Source organism: Paramisgurnus dabryanus, chromosome 6 (assembly GCF_030506205.2).
Source record: "Paramisgurnus dabryanus chromosome 6, PD_genome_1.1, whole genome shotgun sequence".
NCBI classification, from domain to species: domain Eukaryota; kingdom Metazoa; phylum Chordata; class Actinopteri; order Cypriniformes; family Cobitidae; genus Paramisgurnus; species Paramisgurnus dabryanus.
In genome coordinates this window covers 21,603,258-21,628,042 of record NC_133342.1, presented here as the reverse complement: position 1 = coordinate 21,628,042, position 24,785 = coordinate 21,603,258, and the positions used below count along the sequence as shown (strand labels likewise).

The following is a 24,785-nucleotide window of genomic DNA, read 5'->3' as shown; positions in this document are numbered from 1 at the left end:
ATGTTGCAAAAGTTATGGGTTAAATCCAGTCTGATCAGTCACGTGACATTCTGGAAGTTTATGAGTTTTTGGGAGAAAAGATTTAACTGCGATTAGAGGGAGTGCCTTCTCTGTGTCAGTATAATGATAATTTTCGTTTACAAGTTGCAACAAACCTTCACGAAACGTGGACCTTTTCTGAGTAAAGAACGTAAGTAACAGGCCATTACAATTTAGTGCACGAAAAAGCTACTTATTTATGCTTTTGTGACTGATAGCAGTTTACAAAACTGTTTAAGTAGGTGTGGTACAGGGTGTTTTTATTTAGCTGCTTTTAGGTTACGTAACAACACATTATGTAGCTCAAGAGAATTACAGGAGGTGGTTAGGTCGCGCACACAGTCACAAACCATATTGTGTTTGCTCAGTGTGTTATTGAGACATCCATAAAATACTTGTAAACGTCCAGGGCTCAACATAAAGGACTGCCCGGTTGCCTGGGGCCAACTTGAGAGACGTTCGGGTCAGTAAAAAATATTGTCACTTGCCCGATCTGGCCAGGGTTTCACCGGCATCCTCAGTCACTAAAATATATTTTCATATCTTGGAAGCAGACATTTACTTGGGTAAAACACGACGAAATAAACAATACAATATTTTGCACAGTTTGCTGTCAGTTTACAAGTAAAGCAGAAAAGTTGGGAACCTTTTTTTGTTGGAACATGTATGTTGTATATGGGGCCAGTGAAAATTTGGCAGGGCAAGTGAAAACCTGAACCACTGGCCCAAATGGGCCAGTATAAAAATTATTTGCGTTGAGCCCTGATGTCTATTAAATCTCTGCACGCAAAACATCATACTCATTCTAATCTTATACAGGTGTAAAACTGCACCATCTTCGTTGCGTCTGACTGCTAATGCATTATTTAAGGAAATTACTGATTAATTAAAAGTTAATCGGGTATATGGTCCCTGGTTTTATGAATTACAACTAGTTTTCCTGTATAGGGAATAGCATTACGCCAGAACTAGGCCTTAGTTATTTTAGGCCTTAGTTTAATTATAAAATATTACTAGTTTTAACAAACATGCCTTACTAAAAACATCACTGTGTGCATTTTGAGGCAAAACGGATATGATAAGTGCAAGTTGTGTTTTTAGTTTGGACAGCTCTTACATTTATTTTAGTCTAGGGCTAGTCTAATCCCTGTCTGGGAAACCGCCCCATTATGTTTAAGGGCGCACTCACATTATCCAAACCAAACCAAGCCCCAGCGCGATTGTCACCCCTCCCTACTCCCCCAGATGCACGCACTCACACTGTACTTCTTATCGATCCGAGTCCGGGCGCGCTTTCGTCATTAAGATGTGATTGTTTTGAAAAAAGCAGGAAATAAAGCTCTCTCTTTACACTGGAACCCACCGTAATGATAAGTCTGTGTTTTTCATTCGGAGTCGTTTGGTGCGCGATTACAGACAGCCCTCTCACATGTCATCATATTGCTTAGTTCATCTGTCACGTGCGCAGCTCAGACATTCACGTAACCCCGCTGCGCGAATCAAAAGGTTTTTACGGAGGCAGATGAAGGTGAGTGGTCGCGCAGCTGACGTCTTCACCTTTTGAATCGCGCTCAGGCGCGATTGCGCTCACACCACAGCCTTCCGCGCCTGAGCCCAAGTGAACCGCGCTCCGGCCCACCTCTGCAACCCGGCCGCGGCGCGATTAAACAATCCGCGCCCGGGCGCGGAACGGAGCGATCACACTAGTCAAACAAACCAGGCTTTGGGGGTCAAACGCGCCCGAGCGCGGTTTGGTTTGGATAATGTGAGTGCGCCCTAAGGAGGTTAAGAGATATACCTGAGAATTCATACTCTAATGTTTCACACTGCACATTCCTAAACCATGAGTTAAAGGTGGAGATGCACTGATTGCCAATTTTTTTGGCTGATTCAGATTTCAGATTTTTCTGTAGGTGTGACTGCCAATAAAGATTTTTGCAGATTCCAATTTTCTTAGTAAGAGAACTATAATTGACAACATATTAGGGATGGCGAAAACGAAAAATTTTCTTGACCGGCCACCGAGCCTCATTGGCCGGTTGAAACCGGTTAACTGATAGGCCTATTAGTTTAAAATATGCTATGCTATTTAAAATAAACAGCCATTTCGAGCCGCGCCTGCAATTTCGCAACTCGCATCTCTCTGCGCTCTGCCTCCGGCTCACACACACACAGACCTCACAATACTTTTTAAATCCCCTACAGCGCGAAACATGAGTCCCGCAAACGGCGCCGTGCTTAGTTTCGAAATAGTTTAGGTACTAGGTGATCGCGTTGAACTTGAAAATAAAGGCGTTTGTGAAGCTCATTTGAAAATTGCCGCGGCTCATTTAATAAAATGACAGCTCAGAGACTGCGCTTTAGTTTGGGGTAGTAATAATAAAGACATAGGATGATCATCATCACCTTTTCTGTTACCACTGAAATATAGATGTAATGTATTTCCAAATCTAAACCCATTTTATGCGGAATGTTGCCTAATATGACTGCAACACGATAAAACCAATGGATTAAACGGGCACCTTCAGAATGTGTAAAAGCACCGGCCAAAGCAGGTCTCGCACTGTTTTTGTTTTAGAACAAATGCAGCAAAGATATTTTAATGCTTGTATGAGGCATATAGGCCTACGCTGAGTTTTATTTATTTATGATGAGGTGCGTTCTAATTAACAATGCAATGCAAGTGAACGCGCAGTGCCGGCGCCTTCATGCACGGACCGGTAATTATATACTCTGCTATATTTGCTTTTTATTTAATAAATACATGCATTTGGTTGATTAAACATTTATTAAAATTAAGATACAATTTATACAAAACGAAATTCACTTCAAAGAAATGCTTTCTACAAAGCAAAACTTAATAAAGTGGTAAAAATCATGGCTGAGGATTTACAGAAACAAAACTTACTCTGCACTTTACTGTTAGCCTAAAAGACATAAATGTTAATAATTTGGAACACAACCAGGAGAGACTTTAATTTAAATTATTGTATTACTGTATTTTATTTACTATTCGAATAAAGGAATTTATCAAAAAATAGCCTGTAGCATTTACTTTTCGCAAACCTTGTGAACATGCGAAACCAAAAGCAGTGACCTCGCGCCAAATGTTTTTTTATTGGTTTATAAAGTACAAACAGACCAGTTATGAAAAACTGAGTGTGAGGGATTTGTTCACTTCACACAAAAAGATCTTGGAAAGAAAGAGATGACTAACTGTAGTAGGGTTTAGTCCACTGTCTATAATAGCCTAATTTACAGATCCCTTTTTTTAACCGACAACCGACAACTTTGACCGGTTAACGTTGATACGGTCAACCATCGGTCAAACGGTCATCGGTTAACATCCCTACAACATATAGGCTACAAATTTGATAAAATATCTGAATATATATATATATATATATATATATATATATATATATATATATATATATATATATATATATATATATATATATATATATATATATATATATATATATACAAAATTCATTTCTGTCTTTTTTTAAGCAGAATTAAAGCGTTGTTTTTTGAAAACCCGACCCGAAATGACCCAAATCACTTTATACCCGAACCCGACGTGCATAAAGAATTTTTTTAAAAGAAAGACCTGACCCGAGACGAACCCGAGAAAATTAGACCTGAGTCCGACCCGAACCAGTGGCAATATTTTTTAACCTGACTGGACCCGAATGTAAACGGCATTCTGCAGACCCACACGCAGCAGTCAGACAGAAAGAAACCCTGCTGGTCTTGCAACCGATTTGGCTAGCTGCTCCATTTGTTTTGCTTTGTTATCTGACGACGGCACCAAGGTAACTGCTTAAATGTACATTTAAAATTGATTGACATGTCTGTCTCAACAAAAATTAACCTACCACCAGGCACACATGTCTCAAGCGCTCTTGGCTAACAGAGGAGAGGTTTGAAAAGTACATTGACGCACACAACACACGAGAGTTCGGGTCTTCTGGTCCATTCGGCAAAACACATTGATTTTAAATTACCCGAGACCACATGCTGCTATAATTATAACCAACCCGTGTCCGAGGCACACGTGAAACTTTTAAACCTGAACCCGATCGGGTTCTCGGGACCTCAGGTTTTCGGATCTAAGTGGACCTGTGAAGTTCTCTACTCTGCACTAAATGCCAGTGCCGTGGCTGGATAGTGCAGGTTAAGGGGCGGTATTATCCCCTTCTGACATCACAAGGGGAGCCAGATTTTAATGACCTATTTTTTCACATTCTTGCAGAGAATGGTTTACCAAAACTAAGTAACTGGGGTGTTTTTTTCATATTTTCTAGGTTGATTAAAGCACTGGGGACCCAAATATAGCACTTAAACATGAAAAAGTCAGATTTTCATGTTATGTCCCCTTTAAGACCCTAGGGAATCCCTGGGATGAGTGATGTAGAAGGAAGCTTGCAAATTAATCAAATATCTTGAAATTAAACAACAGAGAACTAAAACACGACAACAAAAGCAGTCTTTAAATGCTATGCATGTTATTTACTGCAATAATCTGATATTTAATCTATATGAACAGATTAATTAATACTTCACCTCCTAGTTGTTATCATCAACAATATTGTTAAATCAACATGGTTCAAACGACAGATATGTGACAAAGCTACTATGTTTTCGGACACAGTTGTGAGAAGCTAGTTAGTTTCTCCAACTTTGAATCATTCTATGGTGGTTCAGCCAGTTATGTCGTTGTTCAGAAAATGCAGTGTCCTGCACTGGTGTAATAATATAAGTGTGTCATTTGCGGATGCGGGGCAGAAATCAATATAAGCATGGGCAGTTTGGGTCGCGGTCTTTATGTAAAACTGAACATGGCTCTGACGTTATTGTTGTGCAACTAGCAACAAAAGGACCGTCTCCGAATGTAGTAATACTGAGCCACTGGTTACCACATCTCTTTTGACCATGGCCAATCATAGGGAGGGGTCTGCCCTTCACTATTTCTAATGTTTGACTATGACGTGGGTCTAATGTGTGTTTTTTGTTAAACCAAAATGAGACTTTCACAGGTGCGGAGACTGGTGCGACCCCACAGAGGCACAGAGCAAGGCGCAAAACAACCTTCTGCATCTACTGTCAAAAATATAACATAAAATGGCATGCAGAAAGTTTCATATTTGCTTGATAACTGATTTTTTTTAATACTAACATTCAAAAGATTTAGGGTCACTTTTACTTCTCGATTATTCTTTTTTTTTCTACATATACTTTTCTACTACACCAGCAAATTTATAATTACACAGATGGAACTATGCAAATGACTTAAAAATCCAAAACAGATCAAAATAGAAACACTACCTAGTGGCAAAAAAATGTATGATAAGAGATAGTTAACACAAAAATTCTGTCATCATTTACTCACCCTCCTGTTGTTTTAAACCTGTATTCTGTTTAAAGGGATAGTTTGGCCAAAAATGATATTAAACCCATGATTAACTCACCCCCAAGCTGTCCGAGTTGAATATGTCCATTGTTTTCAGACAAACACATTTTCGGATATTTTAGAAAATGTTTTAGATCTTTCAGTTGATTAAATGTGAAGTTACGGGGTCCACGACCTTCAAGTCCAAAAAAAGTGCGTCCATCCTTCACAAAATAAATCCAAACGGCTCCAGGATGATAAACAAAGGTCTTATGAGGGTAATCCGCGCGGTGTTGTTGTAAAAATATCCATATTTAAAACTTTATTAACTAAAATAACTACCTTCTGGTAGCGCCGCCATCCTAGATGCGTCCGCATTCAGGATGAGAGCTTACGCAGCCTACGGAGGTTACTCTGCTGCTGCCCCCGCCCTCCGAATTTGTCATACGGCACTAAGAAAAGTGCGTACACTACGCTAATACTCTCTCCTGAATACAGAGGAGTCTAAGATTGCGGCGCTACCGGAAGGTAGTTATTTACGTTAATAACGTTTTAAATATGGATATTTCTACAACAACTCCATGTGATTAACCTCAGAAGACCTTTGTTTATCATACTGGAGCCGTTTGGATTTATTTTGTGAAGGATGGACGCACTTTTTTGGACTTGAAGGTCATGGACCCCGTAACTTCACATTTAATCAACTGAAAGATCTAAAACATTTTCTAAAATATCCAAAAATGTGTTTGTCTGAAAAACGATGGACATATGCAACTCGGACAGCTTGGGGGTGAGTAAATCATGGGTTTAATATCATTTTTGGCCGAACTATCCCTTTAACACAAAATAAGATATTTTGATATGATGGTTTAATTAGTTATGAGTTTTTTTTTTGTAAGAAAGTGTTAACTGCGAATAGAGGGAATGTCTTCTCTGTGTCAGGTTAATGATAATTTTCATTTACAAGTTCCAACAGTTAGTTTTTCTGCTATGTAGGTCAATGGGCACGGCAACTGTGTGGTTGCAATAATTAATCAAAATATCTTCACATATAGGTTCAATATTCTCTCTTATGATTGGGACTTCCCAATTGGCTGTTATCTGAAGATTTGTAATTGATTTGGGTCATAGTTGTACAATAAGTCTTAATAGGAAATAATATGGGCAACCAAATTTGGGAAAATGTTCTCTCCTACCCACATTCCTTGGCTTGTTTTTCTCAACACTCCTAATAAAGTTTGTAATGTGGTGGTGTAAGTTAACACAATGCAATATTATTTTGACCTGCCCTCTTCAGATTATACAAATTAACTCTTACCTTCCCACTTCGTCCTACTTTGACTATACCAGTAAAAATATACGTAAACAATAAGGTAGTTTTTTTTTAGGTTAAATTTTTCCCTAAGTTTTTTGTAGATTCCTATTTTTTGCCTTTAAAGAGCTAGTTACCCAAAACCCAGAAATTAGTTTAGCACTTTTTGTTCTCTTGTCTTAAAGTCACCGGGTCTTTTGAATGAGTTTTTGGTTAAATTCCTTAAAAAAGGTCTGTGTTTAACACAAGCTCAAGATATATTCATAGTTTATTCTGCAACATAAACACACCAGTAATATCTATTTATAACTTGTCATTTTTTAAGCGCTTACATGTCTTGAAAAAGGCAGTTGCTCATAAGTTGCTACAGTGTTGTGGATATTAAACATCATTCAACATGTGCGTAGTTCAAAAAACAAATGCGGAATCTGAAAAATGTATACCCGGCCCGTACCTCATCACTGATATCAGTTGCCTTTCCTTGCAAATAGCGCACTAGCTCTGAGTCTGCTGGCCGTTTGCATTCACATGATCTTGAAGACATCTTGCTGTGCGAAAAAATTATATTTTTCATTTTTTTGTGACCTACACCCCACCGCGAGTCCCACTTCACCACCGCGGTTGTGCTGTGATTGACAACGGTCACAACTAGTTGTAAGCTTAATGGTGTTGAAGTCGAGCAACCTTGGTGTAGTTTGTTTACAGTTTTAGGGTTAACTTTTTAAGGTTAGAGTTTTTTTTCTGGGCTTCATATTTATATTCATATTTATATGATTTATATATTTATATATCCTTTGTTGATTATAGAACATATTTTTTTTCCAATAACCCAAAAGCCTATAGAAAATCCTGTTGCCTATTTTTTTTTCAGAAATTAAAATTCTTACTACTCGCCATCATGTCACTTCCAAACTCTAGTTATGATTCAGTTGCATTTTATGGTAAATAAAGAGCTCATAAAGATTTCAAAATATCTAGGGGGTGAGAAAACAAAGGCAAACTGTTTCTATAAAATGTTTTATGCTGAACTGATATCTGATTTAGGGGCAAACAAACTGTGTGTTTCTTATTTCCTTCCTTTACCTTTTTCGTGCTGACAGTGCGGAGAAGCATGCATAAGCATAAAATGTGTTGAGTTTGCTACTTTCAGAAGTCTCTGCTAGCCTAGGTTGAATATCTAGTCTCCGTTCAGCACAGTTGTTCTTATTGTGTGGCTAGGCTTTGTCATGCACATTTTCAGACTTAATACTGTCTTTTGGGCTTTAAGAATGGGAGAAAAGTGCATTACTTAATTATGACTTTAACAAAGTCTGATTCAGCTACCACTTTGTAATCAACAAAATAATAATTATTGCCATATTACATTTTAGATTTGGCTGTCCAATGTGTTTGAGACTGGATGAAACAAGGGCTCTACCAGGAGCCCTTCCTGCTGATTTACCTGCACTTACAATAGAGGACCTCTGGGAAGGTGAGTATAATAAAACCGGTAGTTCTTACACTGAACGCTGAAAATCAATTAAAACCAATAGGGATGTAAGGCTGGGTGAATTAGCAAAAAAATTAATTAGTTTTTTTTTTCACATTTGTCCAATTCACGATTCTATTTTCAATTGTCACCTTAAAACATAACTACAAAAATACTGCAGTAACATTATCTTTCCAATAACATTCTTTTTATAAGATGAAAGAACATCTGGTTAAAGAAATTAAAGTTCTAATCCAAGTGCACTGAAGTATTGTTATCAACATGGTATAAATATAAAATAAATTCACTTTTTTTTAAATATCTATGCAGAAATCAGGCATTGTTTAGAAATATAATGGTAGCCTAAATGCGAAAACTAGACCTGAAACCTATGTTCAGACATTTTTATAATGTTTTGTTGTATTTGATTTTAGTTTATAAGTCATAATCTCACAGCACATGTTAAATGAAACAATTCAACTATTATTTCTCTTTTAACTATTTATAACATTTTCCTATTGTTTAAAATTTGAGTCATTAATAATAATTTTGCATAAAATTGCATAATGTACGCTATGATTGATTTTTTTCACCATTCTTTAGTGAATCTGTTTAAATAGGTTATTACTATTGTGAATCATACATTTCTGGTCACGTTGTTCACCTTGCCAACGAGGACATCACAAACATTTTCAAAACGTAAACTCGAATGAATAAAAAAATTGGGAAAATCGCCCTGCCCTAGAATGTTGCCAGGATAAAGGTGCAAATATGAGAAAAGTAAACTGGTTTGCAAAACTAAGGGTGTTTTCATATAGTTAATTTTAAAAAAAGCCAAACCCAGTTCACTTTGAGGGAACCAGAAAAGAAACTATCCTTTTCAAAAGAGGACCCAGTTCTTTTTTTGGTCCTCTTCAGATTGCTTTCACATGTTAAACAAAAATCAAACCACCAGAGAACCCAAAATTGAACCGTGGTTCGCTTTTGAGTTCTTTTAGGGGGGTCTAAGATCACTTGGTTTGTTCACATATACACACAGAACCTCTCCGAGAGCGTTTAGAGGGCACAAACAAACTAGGTATGAAAACACCCAAACACATTGATATGGGATTTACATTTTTTATGATTTAACAATCTATAGCTTTATAAACACTTGATTACTTGCTAGCACACTAAATTTACTGAAAATGGAAAATATTAATGTCATATATTTTGATTAAAAATATGCAACCACCTTTACAGGTTCACACGGCATTTGGCAGGGTGGAGTTTCTTGACTCATGGAGAATTACTTCCAGGCTGAGGCCTTTAACCTGGACAAGGTGCTGGATGAGTTTGAACAGAACGAAGGTAAAACAACAGTTACTGTTTTATATTTCTATCTTGCAAAACTTTGGAAGACTTAAATTTTTGAAACATGTATTATAAGGTAGGGAGTATTGCCACAGTGTTGGTATACATTTGCATATTCTCACATTACTCAGTCAGGTGAATTAGAGCAAAATGAATGAGCTAAGAGTAATTTAGGTGCTAATAACAACGGTTTAACACGGCAGCTTGGGTTAAACCACACAAAGCGTTGCTAGCACTAGAAGGTATTTTGTGCTGGTGGCAGCAGTCTGTAGTGTAAATGGGGTCAACTGAATTAGCATTTCCCTCCAGGACTACTGATTCTCTCTAAATTTCCTGAAGACTGTTTAATTGGTGTCAAATAGGCAAGCACATGTAATTTACAAGGTTAAGGTTGTCTGTGTTTTTTAGTTGGAGCGAAATATTGCAATTAGTGTTTTTTCAACGGGGCTTATTTTGGTCATGGTTCTGGGTTATCCAGACAACAGCTGCTGGCGCACAGCTTATTAAATTGACTTTGAAATATATAGATTGATTGCTTTGTGCTGTGTGTAACAAAGAATATTAAAAGCCACATAGACTTACCTCTATTTATTTATGTCTCTTTCCGTCAAATAAACACGCACACTAACACGCACACAAACTCTCTTACTGTTGCAGTTGAATGGCAGAGAAAAAAATTTTCCCCTCTCCAACACTAATCTTGACAGATTAATGGGGGTAAAATCATCCATTAAGCAGCCCTCTTTGGGCCCCACAAGAAAGGAAAAAACAGGGAAAATGTATGTGTGTGTTGTGTCATGCTTGGTTCAGTGTAAGAGAATGGGAATTCTTGCCCACATTCCAAAGCATTCATGTGTCAATGTGACAGATGGATCCCAAGGCACTGACCAGATTGGCCCAGATCCTGAACGTTTTCCAATCTCGCTTGACCTCCTTTCTCAATTTATCTTCTGTTGGTTTCAATCTTACGTCTTCTTAGATCGAAACTAATGAGAATTTTCTTCATATGCCTCAGATGAAACGGACACACCGACACTCTCGGATGCCAAGTGGACTCAGATTCTGGCCCCACCGTCACACCTTCTATCCCTGAACCCTGCACTTACCCACTCTGACCTCAGCTCAAAGGAAAGCCCTCTCAGCTTCAAGCCACTGCTAGATGCACAGACCTCAGATGGCTCCTCTTTGGCTGAGGTCACTAGGTTAGAGAGTAAGCAAGGGTTGGGACAACAGCCAGAGGGCAAGAGTGAGGACCGGACAGCAGATGTTCACAGTCCTCCTCTGCCCCAGCCCAACATTGGCAAGCTTGTGAGCACTGATGGGCAGTTACCGGAGGTGCCCTCCTCCAACCAAGTGGCACTAGAAAACGGCTATCTGTCTAGTCCTTATCATAGTTGTAGTAATGAGGTGTGCCTCAAGGATGACAGAAGTCAGCCTGTTACAGACCAGCAAAGTCTTGTGGACAGTGGTCCCCTCCTTAGAAAGGAGAAGAATGGTAATGTTGAAGAAAAGGGTGATGGTTTTCATGAGTTATTGGTTCCTAAGGATGGACCTGGACATATACAATCAGTTTTGACGAATGATGTCTCATCTGCTGAGATGGAAGGAAGCAAGGAAGTCAGTGGTTCACCTGTAGGCGACCAGGAAGTTGGAAGAAGGGACTGTAATTTGACAGTTCCAAAGGGAAGTAATTCCAAGAAAGAAGAAACAGTATTGCAAAAAACATCCAATGGTGATGGAGAAGTGGATTGTGAGATAGCGTATCATGAAGGTGGCTTTCAAAATGGTGGATCGGTTGAGAATGAAAGTGAAGGGAAAGATGTCCGGGAATTAAATCAGGATCAGAAAGTTAAAGTGCAAGAGAAGGACCAAGAGGTAATGCATAAAGACTCAGTTGCTGAATCCCCAAGGGCAGAGATTTCACCCTCCAATGGTTTGATTGTGGACCTTTATAAAGATGGACACAACCAGGCTCTGGTCTCTTCAAAGGAGGATTCTGTTACAGAGGAAAAGGAGATGGAAGAGAGCAAACAGGAGTGCAGTGATTCAGTTCGGGGTTCAGAGGCTGGCAGAACAACCAAACTCAACAACAGCCGGCTGCAGCCTGTTAGCGTGCCCTATGGCGGCGCCCGACCAAAACAGCCTGTGAGTCTAAAACTGCAAATTCCTCAGCCTCTGTTGAGTCAAGTACAGAATGAATTTGGCTCTGCTGGCAAGAACAAGAACCTGGAGCCACTGTGTAGGACTGGAGACCGTGAATCATTGGGTGGAGAAACAGAGTCTGGAGTGGTTAGAATAAATGGAGAGACTGGAGATGCTTGTTCGGGTATCCTCATCCCTTTTGAGACTCCTGACAATGACCTCCAGGCAGGTCAACAGCGAGTCCTCTCACGGAAACCTTTCAGCTCTTTAGGTGAAGTGGCCCCTGTGTGGGTTCCTGATTCTCAAGCACCCATCTGCATGAAGTGCGAGGTCAAGTTCACCTTCACTAAACGAAGGCATCATTGTCGGGCTTGTGGTAAGGTAAGGCCTCTTGTTCTTTTATTAATGTTGCCTGCTTGAGATTACTCATTCTTAAGATTAGGGATTTGGAAACCATATCAGGCAGAACAGCTTTAAACTGAGGCGCATGACTTGTCATGTCTTGGCTTGTTGAAGAAAATATGCTATTACTGGTTTTGCCCTGCTATTGCATAATGTTGTTACAATTTGGCATGAAATATTGATTGTGATAACAATGTCAAAAGAGAAACCAAAATTATAGACGTATGGGTAATTGGGCAGCTTAAAACCTGTGGAACTGTTAAGTCTTTAAGGAAGAAATGATTGTCAATGCAGCACTAACAATAGCCACAGGACTGCTGGAATAGCAGCTTTATTTCCCTTGGTAATAAACCGCTGCATCATTGATGACATTTTCACAGATATGGACTAAAATAAACAGAGTGATAAGTAAATTTTACTCATAAAAAATACATTAAACCATTTTACATTGCTAGTGTGATGTTTCAAGATTGACATGCTCTTATCTACAGTTGATTCAGAAACTATGGACATTTCATTTAATGGTGATATATTGTAATTTTTAATGAATTAATGTTATATTTTGTTTATATTAATTAAAGTTGTGTATACGATGTGTCTGGCCAGGTGTTCTGTGCTGCTTGTTGTAGTCTGAAAAGCAGGCTGATGTATATGGACAGAAAAGAGGCGAGAGTTTGTGTGACCTGCCACCATGCACTTATGAATGGTGAGTATTGTAAAACTCTTCTTCAGAATTGAACAGAATTTACTTAAAGAAACATAAAGAAAGTTTATGCTGGGAGTTTTTGTAGCCTTTATCGAATCATAGTTGCATGTCTCTTTTTAAATTACAATTAACATGACCACAAGGTTATGATAGCTATACTGCGTTTAAGTAAAGGATAATGTATAACCTTTTGTTATCGCAGAAGTAAGCCCCGACAGTGTGATTAGGACCAAACGTAAAGCAGAGGCTTATTTTGCGATAACAAACGGCTGCCTGTACATTAGCCTCTTTCACACAGTAATACTGGTAAATTACCATGAATTTAACAGAATGAATTTACCAGTAAATACAAAAATCTGCTGTTCACACACGCAGTGACATTCCGTCTTTTTACCAGTAAGACATCATTCACACATCAGTATCAAATTACCGGTAAATTCGTTGAGAAAGCGGAAGTACCTGTGGCGCGCGGCGAGCTCAGTGTTGTATTTGTAAACAATCCACGTCGTTCATATCCACGGTCCGTATTTTGTTGTTTTCACGTCTGTGGTAAACTCTGACAGTCGCGAAGTTGCTCATGACCAAACAACATTGCATGAGGCGACGTCAAACCGATGGCGTTTTAAACAACAGTACTTTTTGCACATTAGGCTTCACATAGGGCATGCTAAGGACGTCGGCAATTCGACAAGTAGGTGGTAAGATGTTTTAAACAACTTTTGTGAAGAAATGTGGACGTAAACTTCAGGTGTGCTCGACTTTCAAGCACCGCATGTGTGGAAACGTCCGTAAACAATCTGGGCGTAAACGCGTCATCTGTTTTAAATCATTATGATTGGCCCGAAGCTGTCAGCGCGGTCTGACGTCGTCCGTTCTAAATGCCGGTAATCCTATATTTTTCGTTCACACATAGCGCTTACCGGTAAATTACTGGTAATCTTACAACCTGTCTTACTGGTAAATTGGGAGCACTGATTTACCGGAAAGGTTCTGTTCACACATGATCTGTTAACTGCAATTTACCAGTAAATTACCAGTAAAGACTGTATGTGTGAAAGGGACTATTATTGTGCTTATTACATGACTATTTACCTCATAATTATGGTAAGGAACATTTTAAATATTTTATTTGCTCATTTTTATGAATGCAGACCTTATGCTGGGTACACACCAAAAGATATACCGGGCTGATTTTGGGCCAATTTTCCACCTTCCGACAATACTAGCTATATTCTGATTATCTTGATGGTTCTACAGATTATCTTATCAGATTTTCCGTTGGTATGAGGTGTGTTAAGAGTGTTCAAACCTGATCGGAAGAACGTCGGAGCCGCCCCGATCGCGAATCGTAACATGTTTAATATTTACGATCAGAAATACTGATGTGTGGGAGGAACCCTGAAGATATACGCGTGCACGCTCTCGAGATTATTACGTAAAACGAAACAATATCCAATCAGAAAGCGAGATGATGGAAGACGGAGCTCGTGGCGCAGCACACAGTGAAGTTGATGCAAAGTGAACTTGTACAGACCATGTTCCCGCTGTCTCCAAGGCTTCACCCAAACCCTTTTCTTTTTTCCTTGAATTTTCTGTGAAAATCATTACAAACACTATCATTCATCAAATTTCTTCCTGTATATCGTCCGCCATGCTTATTCTGAAGTCTCGCGAGATTTCCTGTATTCACAGTTGAGACTCTGGTTAAGAATCTGTTTGGGTGTGGTGTGGTGTGCTGTCTTTGACACATCATGGCACACCACACACTATAGGAGCAAAACGGGTAAATCTAGAATTTTTGTGGTCTATTACATTTTGAAAATCTTATAAGATGTAAAAAATCTTTTAGTGTGTACCCAGCATTACGTGAGTAAAACCTGTTTACTTTTGGTTTTAAGATAAGATGTTCAAATGTCATGAACACATTATTTGGTGTAATCATTTATAAATATTATGTCATATATGTTATAAGAAAAATTTATTTTTGTGTAAAATTAAACTGTACCTATCAAAATGATTTGCAGCATCCGGTTTACCATGTGTTATTAGTTTTGACCGGTTGTCTGGGAATAACAAACCTGCAAATGTTGCAACTGTCCAATCAGAATCAAGCTTTCCAACGAGCTGTGTAAAAAGGTTATTTAATGCTTAAATTAACCTAAAATAAACTGCAATGAGTTTGATATGTAGATACGTTTTCTATTTTCAATTGAACAGAATCAATATGATAATGAATGTGTTGAAGTGAGTGTTGAAGTTTTTTCATTTTATTTCTTTAAATTGGGCAAGGTTAATAATACCAGCACATGTTTTACCTGCATTTTATTTAGCTCAAGCATGGGAGAATACGGGAGGTGGTTGCAACCAGAGCCCAAATCCCAACAATCCATCAGAGTATTGCTCCACTATTCCCCCTCTTCAGCAGGCCCAGGCATCAGGAGCTCTCAGTTCCCCTCCACCAACAGTCATGGTGCCTGTTGGTGTTCTCAAACAACCAGGCACTGATGGTAAACATCTGTTTGATATTGACAAGACCAAAACTGTGACCCAGGCTGTGAAAACTCAGCATTTATTTGTGATTTACTGGTTTCTACCCTTAATCATCTTACATAATGTAAAAAACATTCTGTGAAAAATAACCTTGATATCTTCAAAATGGACTGAATAAGGCCATGTCAGAGATTAAAGTTAATGTGAAATTCATGTCTGAAATCAAAGTTTGCTGCAAGTTACAGTGTATGTGCACCGCCAGGTTCAGTTCCTCGGGAGCAAAGAAGGGTTTGGTTTGCAGATGGAATTCTACCCAATGGGGAAGCTACTGACTCTTCTAATGAGCCTGCCCCAAACCCCAAACCTTCACAACCTGCGGCTGTGCCACAGTGCTCAAGCAGTTCTTCAGTAGCCAACACTTCTGAGGTGAAACCTACATTATTCTGTTAAAGCTTTATAAACTTTATTAAATCTCTTGTGGACAAATCCTGTATAAGCCAGTTTACAGGCGTCTGTGCTGCAAAGCTTAGTTGATCTTTATCATTTTGTGTCCCGTTGCATTGTTACAACATATTACCAGCCATAAGTTCATCTTTTGTCTCATCCTGCAGGTGGACCACACCCCTGGAGCCCCGACCACAAGCCCTGTGGGCAGCTCCCTCAGCCTGATCCCCGAGGACGGGCTTCCTCCCATCCTAATCTCCACAGGCGTCAAAGGAGGTACGGGAGGCCACATCACAGGTGCTTGCCCATCCTCACCATTGAGCTGCTTTCACTCCTTTAAAAAGTATTTGTGCTTGTCAGTGTGTGTACGTATGCATGTTTCTGTTTTCGTCTCAACCACTCACGCAAAGGGGAGGGCTTTCATTGGGTGCATTCAACAATGCGTTCCTCATCAGAAAGAGCAGTGGAGGCTGCTATGGACAACAGATCAGTTTTTATTTGCACGATTGATATGAGATGTCTTATCTGCAGACTATGCAGTGGAGGAGAGACCTTCTGAGATTCTGCTTATGCAGCAGCTTGAGGAGGGAGGTCCTGATCCTCTGGTGTTTGTTCTTAATGCAAACCTGCTGGCCATGGTCAAACTGGTCAACTGTAAGTCTGCTGCTCGTTTTTTAGATGCTCTATAGAGTTTAATTTGAGTTATTTAAGCTTTTTATATCCATATTTAATGCCTGACACTGATACATGTCAGATTGTAGCATCTTTGAGATATTAACTTTGGCTTAATTTAGCACTTTACTGTATACTTTACATTATTACTACGCTCGCTTGTACGGTTTATCCTTAGCCGCAATATTCTACTTCTTATATTATCTATTGATTTTCTGTGTTCTCCCCTACATCTACTTATGTAAAGCTGCTTTGCAACAATTAACAATTGTGAAAAGCGCTATATAAATAAAATTGAATTGAATTGAATTGAATTAAAGTGTCACACCAAAGAAAAATGTGTGATTAACCACCCAACCCAATTTAAATGTTGGAAAAAGTGCCAAGTAAATAAAATAAGTTATCAAATTCTTGTAAAAATAGGCAGCGTGGGGGTGTGTCCACTGTTGCTGCTGAAACCACGCCCACTCATGGAAAAGCTGCCGTTTCTCTCAACTTTACAGCTACAACCTGAATAGATGCACATGATTGTGTTAGGGGCGGGGCCATGCACGATGGCTCAAGTGTGTCATTGAGCCACCGTTTTAGCCCCGCCCAAAAATTCCTGAATTTTCAGTACCAAATAGTTTCCAGTCTTTTTGGCATGTTTCAGCAATACATTTATAAGGTGTTTAGAAACAATTTTCAAGATTGACTTTACAGAGACTTTAATTGCAGATATTACTTTTTGCTTGCTTAAATTAGTGTCTATTGATCTCACTTTGAAAAAAAGTTAATTAAACTTGGCTACATTTTTTACATCCTTTAAAATATTGTATATCTTTAGTGAAGCTAAAATTAAGTGGATAATTTTCACTCTGTGAATTCTCATGAATCTTAACTGTTTTCTATATCTTAAATGGCAGATGTAAATAGGAAATGCTGGTATATGACAACAAAAGGTATGCATGCTGTTGGCCAGGCCGAGGTTGTAGTGCTTCTGCAGTGTCTACCTGATGAGAAAACCATTCCCAAGGACATCTTCAGCCACTTTGTACAGCTCTACCGGGAGTCTCTCACAGGTAAACTGATACACCTCAACCGAGGGAGCCGTTCTGGTAAACTGATCTAGATGAAATTAGTCCAAGACCTACATAGATAAAATGAGGCTGCTGGCCTCTGTGGATCTACTTCGGCAGAAATTGTTCTTTAGACACAATCCTCCTGTTGTCACCCAGCCCTCCCTGTTTCAGTTCAGTGGGTGGAGCCATAGATAGGTTCCAATGTCATGTTACACTGACTGCATTTCTTTAGGGCCCAATGTATGATCCTTGTCAGATTTGCACAAGATAATTAAATGTCTTGAGTGAAAGAATGTTACCCGTCTGACCCGGTTCAGTAGCTGTCAGCTTATGTAGTGGCTAAGTAAAGTGAACTCTTTTCTATTAGACTATTTTGAGCTGTACTCATTATCTCTGTTCCAAAACCTAGCATACTATGCCTACTGTATATCGACTAATGTCAGGGTCCTTAATAGATTTTAACCCTAATAAGTGATTGGTTAAAAGTGCCCTGCATAAGAGATAAGTATATACAGTATTTTGTTTTCAGTAAAATGAGTCAACTTGTTATTGAATTTTAAATCTATACGTTTTATTAATTTATTCATTATAAATGTTGTCACAATTCTGTAACATTTTCATTAAAGGGACACTCCACTTTTTTAAAAAATATGCTAATTTTCCAGCTCCCCTAGAGTTAAACATTTGTTTTTACAGTTTTGGAATCCATTCAGCTGATCTGCGGTTCTGGCGGTAGGATTTTTAGCATAGCTTAGCATAATCCATTGAATTTGATTAGACCATTAGCATCATGCTAAAAATAAATAAACAAAGAGTTTCGATATTTTTCTCATTCTGGTTTAATAATCAAGGACTTTGCTGCTGTAACATGGCTGCAAAAGGGGCAATGATATTACGCAGCACCTGAAAATGCTTGGGACCAAGAGGACTATTTTCAGGCAGTGCGTAATATCACTACACCTCCTGCAGCCATGTTACAGCAGCAAAGTCCTTACATATTAAGCCAGAATAAGAGTATGGTTTCTAGCCATATCTGCCTAGAAAATCTGAACTTTTAATTTTCCGTCTGTCTTTGTACACGATGTAAAGTTTTAAAAAGAAAAAATATCAAGCGCGATGTTAATGGTCTAATCAGATTCAATGGATTATGTTAAGCTATGCTAAAAATGCTGCTGAATGGATTCCAAAATGGTAAAAATCAAATGTTTAACTCTAGGGGAGCTGGAAAATTAGCATATTTTCAAAAAAAGTGGAGTATCCCTTTAAATGTCATTTCATTTACCTCTGCCATCTTGGATGCATAATGTCACTGAGCTCATCACAGTGCATTCTGCCTTATTCCCTGAGGATACATGCAACCACCTTAGTATTTGTTCATAATGAGATATCTTATATGTATAAAAAACACATTGTTAGTTCTTGACCTCACTTTCCTCTTTACAGGAAATGTGTTAAGCCACCTGGGCCACTCCTTTTTCACTCAAAGCTTTCTGGGCAGCAAGGAGCATGGTGGATTCCTTTACATCAGCCCCTCCTTCCAGTCCCTGCAGGACCTGCCGTTGCCTAACCCACCCTACCTCTTTGGCATCCTGTTGCAAAAATGGGAGACCCCCTGGGCCAAGGTCTTTCCCATCCGGCTCATGCTTCGCCTAGGGGCAGAATATAGATGTAAGTTTAAGATGTTTAAGTAAAGAGGTATATTGCACATTTCAGCTTAGCTCTGCTGAAGATTGGGCTAGTTCTGAAATAGCTTAAATTAGTCTGCAGGATTACAAACCTTTGTACAAAAGTTGTCATTTTGTTAAAGGAAGTCATGCATTTGTAACCCCTTGACATAGAGAGGTACAGGATAATAGTGATTATGCATCATGATGCCTGCTGTTGTATAGGAAGTTAACAGTTGCTCCTCTCTAAGACATCTAAACCCCCACACACACAGAGTGCCTATCTACACTAATTCGTAAGCTTTGCCTCCCGTAGAGATGGAATATATTAACAGCGTACAGCGTACATCCCGCTGAGCTTTTATAACTCCTTAATCTCTGTCCTGATATGCAACGGGCTTATTCAGAGACACCACATACCACTCTAATCTCATTTATGCTGGAGGTTTTTGACAGTGGTTATCAGAAGAAATTAGTTTGCTATGATCTATCTAGTCAGATTGGTACAATTATGCATTATTGTATGTTAAGGAGCCTTTCAGTTATTTGAATTGTCTGAGTTTATTCTGAATTGCCATGTGATATAGACATACAGTTCTAGCTGTCTTAGCATGGTCTTAAAGCAACACTATGTAGTTTCCATGTAAAAATGACTTACAGCTCCCCCATGTGGTTGAAAAGCGCAACAGTGCCTGGTATCAGACACTCTTCTGCAGGTGGGGGAGGGGCGGGGCTGTGTGCTCTACCCTCCACCGCCACTTTCAGAGTGTGCTTGTAGCAGCTAGGAGGTTGCTCAGGTTGCAGCAACAGTACAATTTGTCCAGTTAAAAGTTGTTCTATCACTGAAATAATTTTAGAGACATTATTTAAAGGTAAAAAAACTACATAGTGTTGCTTTAAGTAGACAGATCATCCAACAGTGTTTGAATGGACTAATAACCTTTGTCACATTTGACTTTTTGGCATCAGTTTGAATAAATGATGATTATGTTGACTATTAGTTTGGGTGAACTAATGCCTGTCATATGTGGTTATGTTGCAGTCTACCCCTGCCCTCTGTTTAGCGTCCGCTTCAGAAAGCCCTTATTTGGAGAGACCGGTCATACCATTATGAACTTATTGGCGGTAAGGCTACTTTTTACTTTTATCTCCTTCATGAACACATGCCAATACCCAATCAACATTTGACCGTTTCACATGTTAACAGGATTTCCGTAATTACCAGTACACATTGCCATTGGTGAAGGGGTTGGTGATAGACATGGAAGTGAGGAAAACGTGTATCAAGATACCCAGCAACCGTTACAATGAGGTAAATGTAGACAGCGCATTTTTACAAAACTTGTTTTTGTCTGGTTGTCATCAGGCAACAATTAAAAATATCATCAGCGTAAAATGTATTTGGTCTTTATATGCAACAGTTAACGCTAACATAACAGATTGAAACATAATGCCAACTGTTCAATGGAACAAGTGATGCATTGACAACAGCTTGTCCAATCATCTTTCTCTTGAGTCTTTAGCTTTTGCTCGAGAGGTGTTGGATGGAGCAGAACTGAAATATGGCAGGGATTAGATACAGTTTTTTCTTTTACTATCAGGTTGCTACTATTGTAGTAGCTCTCACTGAGTTCATGAACCTTAAAGATGAAGTGTGAAAATGTTTATGTGCAGAGACAACTGTAAGCTGTTTGTGGGTGGGTTTTATAGAAGGTCTCTAGTGTTTTACACGATTAATATATTTATTTGAGATATTTGCTCAACATATAATGTGATTTTAGGGTGGGACTATTTGTTAATTAAACTTATAGACGTGATATAGACTATAGAAAGGATATGAGAAATGCTAGAGGATTTTGAAAATTGGTACTGTAAGCAGTGCAGGGATTAAACATTACTTGTAAGATTATGCATACATTTAAAAATACATTTCTTTGTATTTCCACATTTCTTAGCTGATGAAGGCAATGATTAAGTCAAATGAGCATGTTTTGGCAATGGGAGCATGCTTCAATGACCGGGCAGATTCCCACCTGGTGTGTGTACAGAACGACGATGGTAACTACCAGACGCAGGCCATCAGTATTCATCACCAACCGCGCAAAGGTGTGTCACCAATAAATACATCTGACATTGAAAACCTTAACTGTATCTGGATCTATTTTACTTGGCATACTGGGGGTTCCTAACTTTTCGAATTTTACAATTTTCCAGACCTTCTATCCTGTAAAACACATTACTTATACAATAAACAAACAACTTGAAAAGTCAAAAGGTGTCTGAACACTGGAGTACTGTTGGTACCCCCTTTTCACTGGGGCTGGCTCTGTATGAGCACAGAAGCTGGAGCGAACGCTCCGTCAGACCTCGGTACCGGCTTGCATTTCCACAAAAAAGGAAACTGGATGCACAATGTCACCAGTGACCAAAATCACACAGAGAAATATTATTATACTGTTATGTGTTTAATAATTACTTCACCGCTTACGTGTTATAAGGGAATAAGTACTTGCAAAACAAACATATAAAACTTATGAACATTAAAGGGGACATATCATGAAAATCAGACTTTTTCCATGTTTAAGTGCTAGAAGTGGGTCCCCAAATGTGAAAAAGAACAACCCAGTAACTTAGTTTTGGTAAGCCATTCTCTGCATCATGTGAAAAAATAGGTCTTTGAACTTTGTCTCCCCTTGTGATGTCATGAAGAGGATAATACCGCCCCTTAATCTGCACTATCCAATCACGGCACTGCCATTTAGTGCAGAGATCAGCTCATTTGCATTTTAAAGGACATATCCAAAAACAGCACATTTTTGCTCACACCTACGAAGTGGAAATTTTAACATGCTATAAAAAAACTTTACATACAATTTGATTATATTTCATACTGTACTTCCCTTTTGTTAAACCTCTTTGTCATATAAGCATAATCTGTACAAATACAATGTTTTTTGTGTAAAGAAGTGCAGTGTGGTTTCAGATTAGCTTCGAGCTCTTGTGCCAGCCCCGGTAAAAAGTCACATGAGTGCCCCAAGTAATAAAATTACATGAATGCTTTCAAGGGAAGTAAAGAACATGGATGCAATTTGTTTAGCTTAAAGGAGTAGTCCACTTTATAGGTGGGGCCCATTGACTTTCCATAGTATTTTTTTTCCTACTATAAAAAGTCAATGGACACCATTTCTAAAGTGGACTACTCCTTTAAGTGAATGTAATGTGTCTAGCTCAAAAAAGGAAAGAGTAAAATAAATGTATATAAGTAACAGAAATGCTTAAGGAAAGCATGTTTTTGAAGATTTTGTTGTTCAAATCTTCTTTCATTCCTTTTATAGTGACTGGTGCTTCATTCTTTGTGTTCAGCGGGGCTCTGAAGGCCTCATCTGGATATGTGGCTAAGACCAGCATTGTTGAAGGTACCACTAAAGACGTTCATAGCCTCTTTCTATATATGCAGGACATCTGATTCCTCTGGGAATAATATCCTATTTAACTTTTTGTATACTGATGCCAACTAAAGTTTCTATTCCACCAACAGTACTACGTAGGAAAGTAACATTGAATGTTTGTGTCTTAGATGGCGTGATGGTACAGATTACAGCTGAAACTATGGAGGCTCTGCGGCAAGCGCTGAAAGAGATGAAAGATTTTAGTATTGTCTGTGGAAAAGCTGATCAAGAAGAGAACCAGGAGCATGTGCATATCCAGTGGGTTGAGGAAGACCACAATGTTAACAAGGGGTGAGCAAACAAGAGAAAAAAATGTCTTGTTTCTACATGACAAATTCAGTGATGCCATTACGGAAAGCTAATCTATGAACATTTGCACCATCTAATGATATGGGCTAGCTTAATGGAGCGTGGTATTGAGAGCTTAATTAAATGCACATCAATACAGCAACAATTTCAGGCAATGGAATGTATTTTCCTAAATCTGTTTGTTGACTCTGTCATTAGTGTTTTAGGCAGAAATAAAAACCTCTTATGTGGGACTAAATGTCTTTGTTCCCATTTACACTGTTTACTGTAAAAATGATGTCAAATCAACATATGCTTTTAGGGTACATTTAAAGGAAAACACCACCATTTTTTCTATTTTTTACTATGTTCTTACCTCAACTTAGACAAATTAATACATACCCATCTTTTTTCAATGCGTTCACTTTTAATCTTTGTACAGCGCCTCGTGAATGTGTTAGCATTTAGCCTAGCCCATTCATTCCTATGGCTCCAAACAGGGATGAATTTACGCATGAGCGTAATGAACATGCATGTGGTTGAACACACATCTCTGTATTACAGTAAGCATTTAGGACAGTATACCTACAAATAAAGATAATTTTAGATGTTTAATGACTTTTGAAAACATAGGGATCGCTAGACGAGGGCTTAACTCTTTTAGACCTTGCGTCCACTTGAATGGACATCACATGTTTTGTGGTTCAAACCAATAAAAATGCTGATCGACCAATCAAAATAAGGTACACTGATATTAAACACCTGAAAAATCAGGTCTGAAGGGGTTAATGTACTTATTTTTATAAAAAACTCAATTTCAACTTAAATCGACATTTATTCTTTCTTTTGCCTCTAGCTCAAAATTAGACCCATTCAGACTCATTTTGCCAGTACAGGTCACATTTCAACTTGTTAATAAGTTGACATAACTTAAAAAAAAAAAAAAGTCAAAACTTAAAATGTTAAGTTAAACTGACCTGTTTTAACTTTATGCTGTCATGTTTTTTTCTCTAAAACTGTAAAAAAAACATGCAGCATGGTTCAAAATTAGGTAATTATTACATTAAAATATTGATATATGGGATGAATTGATTTTCTTCAGCTTGACTGTTATAGATGGGTAAAATCCAAGAGGTGATCACACAAACCTCGGACTTTTTGATATGCAGACAGAGGATTTTCCTCCCATGTTGGCAGGATTACAGTCGTCTCACCATCTGTAATCCTCATCATTGTGTCGTTCACACAATTAACCATTTTGCATTGTGTCTGGTGACACAGTTGAACAAAGAGAGGAAAAGTGGTGCTTACACACATTCGGATTGGCCTCTGTACAGTCAGAGTAGACCATATGTTGGTAGCAGCTCTCACCCATTTACGCACATGCCATCCAAAAGTCCATGTTATCAATGAAAAGCCTCATTAATATACCTGTTGTCTCTTAATGACAGGGTCATCAGTCCCGTTGATGGAAAATCTATGGAGTCAGTCACCAGCGTTAAGATCTTCCATGGCTCCGAGTATAAGGCCAACGGGAAAGTCATACGATGGACAGAGGTTCATTCATTATTCATATTATTTTTAATTTTTTTTACACATCTTAGTGATTTGTATCTTAATGTCATCTATTTTGTTTCTTCCTTATTGTTAATTTGCAAAACTTTGTTACATACTTGTTTGCTCAGGTGTTCTTCTTACGAAGTGAGGACCAGAGTGATCCAGCAGACCACAGTCGTCTCGCTGAAAATGTTGCAAGGGCTTTTTGCATGGCCCTTTGCCCTCACCTTAAACTTCTCAAAGAGGATGGAATGGCCAAACTAGGTCTGCGGATCACACTGGACTCTGATCAGGTACAAACTATTTGTTCTTGTAGGATTACACAGATGATCTTGTGCAAAAA

At 38.6% G+C, this 24,785-nt stretch overlaps 1 protein-coding gene across 2 annotated transcripts in view; it reads left to right on the top strand.

Annotated features, from left to right (window-relative positions):
• The window catches only part of zfyve9a (zinc finger, FYVE domain containing 9a), a 29,073-nt gene that overhangs the window by 1,556 nt on the left and 2,732 nt on the right, over positions 1–24,785 (top strand). The window contains exons 2-18 of one of the 2 annotated variants that reach the window (XM_065276029.2): positions 8,117–8,217; positions 9,457–9,564; positions 10,583–12,090; positions 12,718–12,817; positions 15,148–15,324; positions 15,570–15,733; positions 15,919–16,027; positions 16,283–16,405; positions 17,329–17,484; positions 18,928–19,152; positions 20,191–20,273; positions 20,356–20,460; positions 21,104–21,254; positions 22,484–22,564; positions 22,726–22,888; positions 24,337–24,442; positions 24,571–24,735. In XM_065276029.2, the coding sequence (XP_065132101.1) occupies positions 9,495–9,564; positions 10,583–12,090; positions 12,718–12,817; positions 15,148–15,324; positions 15,570–15,733; positions 15,919–16,027; positions 16,283–16,405; positions 17,329–17,484; positions 18,928–19,152; positions 20,191–20,273; positions 20,356–20,460; positions 21,104–21,254; positions 22,484–22,564; positions 22,726–22,888; positions 24,337–24,442; positions 24,571–24,735 (3,486 nt within the window). In that variant the 5' untranslated portion in view covers positions 8,117–8,217; positions 9,457–9,494. Of the gene's footprint in view, positions 1–8,116; positions 8,218–9,456; positions 9,565–10,582; positions 12,091–12,717; positions 12,818–15,147; positions 15,325–15,569; positions 15,734–15,918; positions 16,049–16,282; positions 16,406–17,328; positions 17,485–18,927; positions 19,153–20,190; positions 20,274–20,355; positions 20,461–21,103; positions 21,255–22,483; positions 22,565–22,725; positions 22,889–24,336; positions 24,443–24,570; positions 24,736–24,785 lie in introns of both variants that reach the window. The other variant, XM_065276028.2, reaches the window with a different exon arrangement.